This window comes from Platalea leucorodia (genome assembly GCF_965183815.1).
Source record: "Platalea leucorodia genome assembly, chromosome: Z".
In the NCBI taxonomy this organism is placed as follows: Eukaryota; Metazoa; Chordata; class Aves; order Pelecaniformes; family Threskiornithidae; genus Platalea; species Platalea leucorodia.
In genome coordinates, this window is record NC_138858.1 from 71,530,180 (window position 1) to 71,538,748 (window position 8,569).

General features: G+C 52.1%; 1 protein-coding gene across 1 annotated transcript; it reads right to left on the bottom strand.

Annotated features, from left to right (window-relative positions):
* Nucleotides 1–439: 439 nt before the first annotated feature.
* Nucleotides 440–2,349, bottom strand: LOC309602562 (cyclin-dependent kinase 4 inhibitor B-like; the record flags this gene model as incomplete). Its single annotated transcript, XM_082336223.1, has 2 exons — nt 440–703; nt 2,209–2,349. 2 exons carry the CDS (start codon nt 2,347–2,349, stop codon nt 440–442), a joined length of 405 nt encoding a protein of 134 aa, XP_082192349.1.
* Between the last annotated feature and the right edge of the window lie 6,220 nt (nt 2,350–8,569).

Consider the following 8,569-nt stretch of genomic DNA (forward strand, 5'->3'; position numbering starts at 1 on the left):
CTTCAGCGCCCCTTGAATCCGATGTAACTTGAGTCTGAAATCAAATGGGGAGCCTCTCCCGTCCCCTTCAGACGGAGGGCTGGGAAGTGCGAACGGGGAACCCCGGGGAGGAGGGTAAACAGAAAGCCCAGACAAAACACGAAGGATTTATTGTGCCGTCTCTGTGCTGGGGGGTTTCCTTCATATTTATTTCTCTTCACAGTGTTTGGACTCTCGCGTGAAAAAGGGGCGGGGCGCGTTGGGTTTCAAGTGCAGGATAACATACAGACACGTGCAAAGTATAGCGTGCAAAACAATACATATCCCCCTGTTCCTTCGTGCGTCCGAGCGGGGAGACGCGATCCGGGGCTTATTTACAACGCCCGAGTGCTGCTCGGCTTCGTCTCTCCCGAGGCGGGCGCGGGCAATAAATTAGGGGAGGGGATCGCCCGGGAGGAGGCTAGCTGCGGGGCGGCGGCTGGCGCAGGTAGCGGCCCACCGGTCCGTGCGGGCCCCCCGCCGCCACGTCGAGGGGGAGGCGGCCGCGGCCGTCGGGCAGGTCGAGGCGGGCCCCGGCGCGGTGCAGGACCGCCAGCGTCTCCAGGAAGCCGGCGCGGGCCGCGTCGTGCGCCGGGAGGCAGCCGGTCCGCGGGTCGGGGCGGTTGGGGTCGGCTCCGCGCTGCAGCAGCAGCTCGGCCACCCGCGGGCTGCCCAGCATCATCACCTGCGGGGAGAGACAGCGTCAGCCCCGCGCCCGCCCCCGCTCAGGCTCTCTCGTTCAGCCCCGCAGGAGCGGGGATCGCCCGCGGAGAAGAGCGGAAAATCCGCGGGTGAGGCCTACAGGTCAGCTCCGGCGGCGCCAGGAACGGCGGAGACCACGGGCCCGGCGGGAGCGTTGCGCAGCCGGCAGAAACCCTCCTTTTCCGCGCCGCGGGACCCGGCGGGGCGAGGTGGGGCAGAGCGGCGCGGGGGCCCCGTCGGGGCCGGGGCGTGCGGGCCCGCAGCGGGGCTGCTCGGCGGCAGCGGGGCGGCAGGCGCGGGGCGGAGGCACCGGGGGAAGAAGGGGCTGGCCCTCCTGCCGGCTCACCCCCGCAGGAACCGAGGGGCAAGTCCCGAGCCGCTTTGCAACGACCACGGCGGAACCGCGCCGGTGGGGCGGCTCCCGCTCTCACCCGGGACGCTTTTCCCGGAGGTCCTTGGCAAGGGGACACTGCTGTGCGGGGAACGTGCCCTCCCTGCCCCGCGGCGCCCGCGCTTCCCTCGCCCCCTGGAGAGGCTGAAAACGCACTTTTAGCCTGCCCCCGCCCCCTGCCCAACGCAACACCGAAATGCCCGGGAGCCCACCCCCTCGGGCTCGCCGTTCCCTAAGCCGCGTTTCCCCCAGCGCACCCGGTAGTGCGTTCAGCGCACGGGCTAAATCCCTGCTGCTCAAAGGTGCAGAAAAAAACATGTCGGAGGACGGCAACAGATACGTGTTTCGGATGAAGTGCTGCACCGACATTTTGTAGGAGAGAGTTTCGCAAGCACTGGCCGTAAAACTTAAATATAGCTTCTCAGATTTTTCCAGTTTCGTTTTATTTTGAAAATTTAAGAAGCAGCTGGCTAGAACTACCTCGGAAATGAACTCAGCTTTATAAATCTAACATCTGCTACTCCTTCGGGCGCTACATCAACCTATACGTTCACGCGACTGTAAAATGTGGGCCGACTGAGCCCCACAGGGACTGCCAGCTGTGTACCTGCAGGGTCTGCTGGGCAAGGCTATCGCACGCGGATGTTTCTGCTCGTAAGGGTCAGTGAATATGTCGCGAGAATCAAAGAATATACTTTTTTCATGGGAGAGAAGAGGAAAAATTCTAATAGACCTATAAAGCAGAAGACGAGGTATGATGGAAGGGTAATTCTTTCTGAAAAGGTGACTCGTTGCTTTTTATTGCACGTTTATTGCGAGATGAGCATTAAAGTTCTCGGTTTTGAGTCATCCTATCTCAGTTGGTTAACATGAAGTCAAGGGTTGCTAAGACTAAAACCTCTCTGTTGCGGCCGTCGTAGACTTTCGCCTTTCCAGAAAGCCGAGAGGACCGACAGCAGCCGAGCGCAGCCGCCGGGGGCGGCCGGCGGCGGGAGGCTGCCCCGGGGCTGCCGCCGCCGCTCCTCGAGCACGGAGGGGCCGCTGCCGCTGTCCCCGCCCCGCCGCCCGCCCGCCCGCCCCCCGCCCGGCCTCCCTACCTGGATGGGGGTCCGGCCGTAGGAGTTGACGGCGTTGGGGTCGGCCGCGCCGTCCAGCAGCTCCCTCAGGCGCTGCAGGTCGCCGCGGGCGGCGGCGTTGGCCAGCTCGTCCGCCGCCGTGCCGCCCGCCCGCCGCGCCATGCCCCGACCCGCCCCGGCCTCACGCCCGCCGGTGGCCGGGCGCCGCGGAGCGCTGCAGCCGCCGCTGCCCGGGGCTGGCGGCGATCCCGGCCCGCGGGGAGCGCCCTGCCCATGGGAGCGCCCGGCCCCGCCGTTCCGCGCAGCCCTCGGCACCCCGGGCGGCAGCGGCCCCGGCCCCGGCCCCGGCCCGGAGGTGCCTGCCCGGTGCTGTCGCCGGGGCCGCCTCCACCTGCGAGGACGCGGCGGAGCCTCCCGCCGCTTGTTTTCTCCGCAGAGCTGGCGCCGCTCCGCCCCGGCCCGCCCCGGCCCGGCCCCGCCTCGCCCGTCCGCCGCTGTCACCGTCACCGCGGCCCAGCGCAGCGGCCGCGGCCGGCCCCGGCCTTGCCCCGACGGGGCGGAGCGCCCTGCGCTGCCCTCTGAGGGCCGGGCTCCCGGGCGGGCGTCCGGCGGCGGGGCGGTCTCTCCACCTTTTTGTTCTTTTTTTTTTTTTTTCCCCGGTCCTCTCTTAAAGGCAGCAGCGCCTTAACCTGTGCCTGGCCGCCCCGAGAGGCGAAGAGGGCGGAGGGAAGGCTAGAGGCAAAGGGAGCGAAGGGCTTTGTTTAACGGGAGCGGGATTTAAGGACGAGAGCGGGCCCTGGCGCTGCCCCCCCGCCCTCTCCGGACACCCCCCGGTACCCGGGGCGCAGGGGGCGGCGGTGGCCGCCCTTCTTCCCCCTTCTCCTGGGGCGAACTGCCGGCTCTTCCGAGCTTTTTTAGTTGGCACGCTTGGTAATAGACAACGGGCGCGGGGGCGCGGAGAGCCTGCACGGAGGAGGTCGGAGCCGCGACTGCGGCGTCCGCACCCTCCGCCTGAACAGCCCGTTTTTTCTTCTTTTTTTTTTTTTTAATAAGAAAAAAGTGCACCACGTCGAGACTTTGAGCCCGTCCTCCCAGCACAGGCCGCGGAGGACGGGCAAGCTCTCCTTCGGCAGGGCAAGGCCTTTGCGCGGCTCCGCGCTCGCCGCCCGGCGGGGACCGGCGCCGGGGCGAGCGGCGGGAGGGGGCGGGCGCCCGCGGGGCGGAGGGCGGGGCGGTGGGCGGGGCGGCGGCAGCACCACGGACAGCTCCCCCCCGCCGCGCCGCCGCCCCGCCCCGCCCCGCCCCGCCCGGCCGGGACCCCCCCCCGCCGCCCCCGCCGTGCTGCCCTGCGGCCTGTGCCATCCCCTGCTCCCCGGGAAAACGCCCCGGCGCTGCACAAAACGGCCCCTCTGCTGACCCCACCGCACGGGGGACGTGCGGCGGCGGCGGCCCGCCCCGCCTCCGAAAGGCCCCTCCGTGCACCCGGCTGTAGCTAGCGGTAAAGGGAGCGCCTGCGTTACCGAGGGAGTTAAAGGTTTCTTGGGTCTCATTGCGCACGGTGTTGTGCAAAGACTCAGAGGAAGTAAGAGCTGCCCACCTTTTCACTCAGGTGCCTTTCACAGTGCTGCTTCTTGAGGTTTATAACTGCCCTTGCTCCTTTCACCGTCAAGCGTGACGAAAGTGGCCTGTTTCCCCACCCTAGCGCACGGACGCGACCTTTGTCAGCTACATGGGATCTCTAAGCTCGTTCTCTTGGGAAGTTTGTGATCATAATTCTACTCCATATCGTCATTCTCTGCTTTTTAATCCTTTGCCAATCGTGCTGCCCACTTGTTTACCTGCATTTTTACCTAAAACAATCAGCACATATTATCAAAACAATGAAATTACTTTCCCGGCCTAATACTTTAGAAACGTATAGCTATTCCACCAAGAAAGCTCTCTGTTTTCAGTACCAAATGGTGCAGGCAATTCCCACCAGCAGCAAACAGAAGGATGCTAACTGGCACAGCCAATGAAGACTGTCTGTGTAAAAGTTAAGTTTGTGGTTTTATTTGCAATGCTTGGCATGTTCCTATAATCAAATCAGCCTAGTGCCAAATTCTGCTTCTTCACTCACACTGGCAACCATTTCTATGCTCAGATATGTAGAGATGAGTAGAGTTCCACTCATGACAAGGAGCTTCTTGATAGAAAGAGTTGCTTCTGGTTAAATAATTGAACATTTTTACACAATCTGGTGATTTCCTAGTGGTGTTTTTTTTTTTTTTTTAATTTTCTTTATTAATGAATTTTCTATTCAAGCACTGGGTGCCATAAAAATGAGAAAATAAATATATTTCAGACCTCTATAGTAAAAAAAAGGAACCAAGAGGAAGACTTAAAGCTGTATACCCTGGTATGTAGATCACCATACAGTGGAAACATCCAAGTAGTGAAAGGTATACATAAGTCTTAAAAAGACTGTAAGTTAATTTTGACAGCAGCTGGAGTAAACACCAATATTGCAGAATCAGTTCAGTAGAGATAGTACACTGATCCTGATTCTCAGCTGCAGGACAGCCATGCACTCACCAGTGATAGAAAAAGGGTTCTGACAGGGCTTTGGTGCCAATGATATATCCATAAGGCAAACAAAACCAGTTCGTGTCTACTGGAATTGTGTGAAAGTTTTAAGCAGGGCATGTTATTTTAACAAACAACAAGCATGAAAATCATGTGTAAAGAAAGATAGGCTTTTGACTCATCTGTTTAACTCACTTGTCGCTCCAAGGCTATGTGGTAAATAAGATAACCAAACCCCAAAATATTCCTTCACACTGCTTTCAGAAGAGGCTGGCATTCCTTACAAACCTCAAGAAATAACACTGTCAAACATACATGAATGACAAAGTAAGGAGTCCTTCCTGATTTTTCCTGCAGTTCAGAAAAGCCCACACCACGCTATTAGGGAAAAGAAAGCTGCCCTCAAAAAGGCTGCCTTTGCAAATTCATAAATGCTTATTCTCCCAGCCAAAAACTAAAAACCCACCCATGAGAGAAAATAAAATCTTTCAGTTGAAAACAGCTTGGTTTGGAGCTGGAATCTCAGAGAGTGTTTTCCTTTAGCTCCGAATATGCAGTCGCTGGCTGGAGGACAGTTTCACTGTCCGTTGATGGTAGCTTTAAAGAAGCTGTTACAGAGTTGGAAGTGACTCCTTCCGGTTTCAGAGTTAATCGTGCAAGGATAAGTTGTGCAATCATGGCCTTAAAACAATCATTCAGGGAGGCATCACGCCTTTCGTAACTGTATTGCAAATGTGTGCTGCAGGCATATTAAACATGCGTATAGACATTGACAAAATGCCAAATAAATACAAATCACTTGGCAAGCAGGTAGACCTTACAAGCTCTTCAATGATACCGATTTCTACAGTCAAAAGGAAAAAAGAGAAATGTCAAGAGATTCAGGAAGATAATTGTTAGTATGTATAATGTGTAATCAGCTCAATATTACTCAAAAGCAGCTTACCACAAAGGAAAATGTTACTCACAGCAGATTTTCTTAGTTTTCACTGATTTGACTCCAGAGAAATTGAGGTTCTTCCAAAACATTGCTTTACAATTAGAGCAAGCAACTCAGTGCCACAATGAAATGTGATCTAGTATAGGTTAAAGAGCGTTGGACTTTGAAAAACTTGTCAATAAGAGTTTTCTGCAGAATAATCTTAATGCATCATGTTCTGATAAAGTTGGTGCAGATGTTAGTAAAAATCCCCATTGTTGGTTATGTTACTGCTTTCACTGGGGAGAATAGACAACGTTGACTCCTGTAGGAAATCACCAGGGATGTCTGCCAAGAAGAATGCAGTATCATAGGATAACAGGAATATTTGGGGATACAGTGGTAAGGATTTGAAAACAAAACAAAACCATACAAATAAACAAAACAGGCAGAAAGGTTTTAAAATCCTCAAGCTGGGTGATAACATGACTGCAAGAGCAGTGGGCTTCCAGCCTCCAAAAACATCAGTTGTTCACAGGCCAGTTCTGCTACAGCTCCTCACAGCAGTTAAGTGCCAGCTTTGGCGGTCTGCTCACCTGCAAGCGAAAGGTGACCATTTGGTGCTCCCCTCAAATACTAATTGCCTGTGTCAGGGAGACTTAACCCTGGCAGGGGAGAATTTGGCTTTGTGAAAAAGTCTGTTTCTTCCTTGATTTCTTCTGCTTGATTTGGCAAGAAATTAGGCTAATTATCACTGGGGAGGGAAAATAGTTATCGGCAGGTTTGTCACAGATAGGTTTTCTTCCAGCTAAAACCCTTTAGGGAGCTATGTTTGGAGTAGGAGGTTCTGTTCTTCCCTCAGCTGCGTCTCTTTCTTTGGGAAGGAGGAAGATAGACAGCACTGGTGACCTAACATTCCTTGTCTGGATCAAAATACATGTGTAAATAAATCAGAAGAGAAAAACATGCTGGTTTTGGATTTCTTTCAAGTGGAAGTATAAGCACTAACTCAAATTCAGTTGTGGGGTTTTTTTAATAGTATTGACACTATTTTGGAAGTGGATTTTCTCTTTTTTACCCATTTGTTCTTTATGTATTCTTTCAAACAATGTGGATGCGAGCACTACAAAACACGGCATAGACACACTTCTGGCAATTTTATGACTATTTGCCTAGCTGTGTTTGCAATAGCTCTCTATGTGCACTGTTATTCTTATTGAAGGTGTAAGCATTACAGATTCAGTGAGAGAGACCTTGAAACTTGCTTCCATGTTTGGTTACCATGTTGGATATGCCATTTGTTTCCTTGGGGCTCTTTGACAAAATATTCTCCCAGAATAGCTGAAGCAGTGGTGGAGGAAGCACTCAAACTAGAAAACAAATCAACTTTTTTATGTCAGAGCAATAAGCTACCAAAACACAAGCAGATGCTAGCGGGCTGTCTCCTCTGTAAGCTGTCCCTGATTTTGTTATTTGGGATTTAGTTTTGTTCCACTAGAGTTTCCTGATCCATTGATGGCCCAGTGGTTTGGTCCTATGGTTTGTACGATGGAAATGCTGGTAAATGACAGCATCAGAAAATGTGCTGTCTACATCTAGGTTTCTGATTTTTAAAATTTTTAATTTTTATTTTAGACTCCTTCATATCCAAAGGTTTTCCTGACTATGGAGAAAGATATGAACACAGAATCTAGGACACATTCTCCAGTTCACAAAGTCTAGCACAGTTCCAGCTTGCTTTTGTGGCATCTGTGTAGCAAAACGGCTTGGAATTTAATAATTCTCACGTCCCCATCACTTAACTGTACAGTGCTGAGCAAATCACTCTGTCTCTTTGGCTCACTTACACATGTAAGGATTGTGCTCATAGGCCTGTTGGACGGCAGGAGAAAAGCTAGTGAATTTGAGACATTTTCAACACGTAAAGTCAAATAGTAAAAGCTACTGCGCACCCTGTTCACAGGCTTTGTGATTCTGTAGTTGCAGGGAACTGTCATCTCGGGAGTGTCTGAAGAAGGGGGTGAGTCAGGTAACATGCTGTCTGAGAGCTAAGCAGTGCTTGATGTGTCAGGCAGATGTCAGGCATCTTCTACACTCAATGACTATATTCCTGAATTACATAAAATTCACAATGAGCAGGTCTTTAATTAAACATTTAATTCAGTCCTCATGTGTGTGTACATAGATTTATATTTTTAATGGCAACTCTTCTCCATAAGCTGTAATGCATCTATCAGATTGAATTGGAGAATCAGTCCCATTGTGCTAGTTTTTTCTGTTTTCGTCAAGAGTGCCGTGGTCGAGTTAACTGCTAAAAGCTACTTACTTTTTCACTACAGTTTAGCTGCATATAAAGACATGCTGAGAATCTGTAGGTTCAGTTTCATCTGTAGTAAATTACCCTTATCCATTGCTATATCTCTATAGCTATGTACTTACTTCTCCACAGGGAACAAAGGAGAAAGACTTCCTACTTACAGTCAACTCATATTCTCAAGGATGTGAATTATTCCAAATGGGATCCAGGGCTTGGAAGCAGTGTAATTTAGTGCATTATTTCAACATACAGAAATCTTGGAATATGAAATTTTTACTTACCTGATCCCATGGACATCAAGGACTAATTACTTTTTTCAATTTTTATTTAGACTTCTTTTCAACTGATTGCAAAGTGAGCTTTGCTAGCTCAGAGTTTAGTGAATGGTTCTGAATTTTTCACTTGGCAGCTGTGCCTGTTCTACCTTTAAGCAAGGAACACAGGGAGGAGGTCAAGACATTTTTTAAAAGCTGACCTGCAAAGAATTTGTATTATATTAGTTTTGTCTGGCTTTTGTAAAGCCCATGAAGTTTTAAGAAAAAGAAAAGCATTAGGAGCTTTCTTTCCCTCTAGCCCACTGT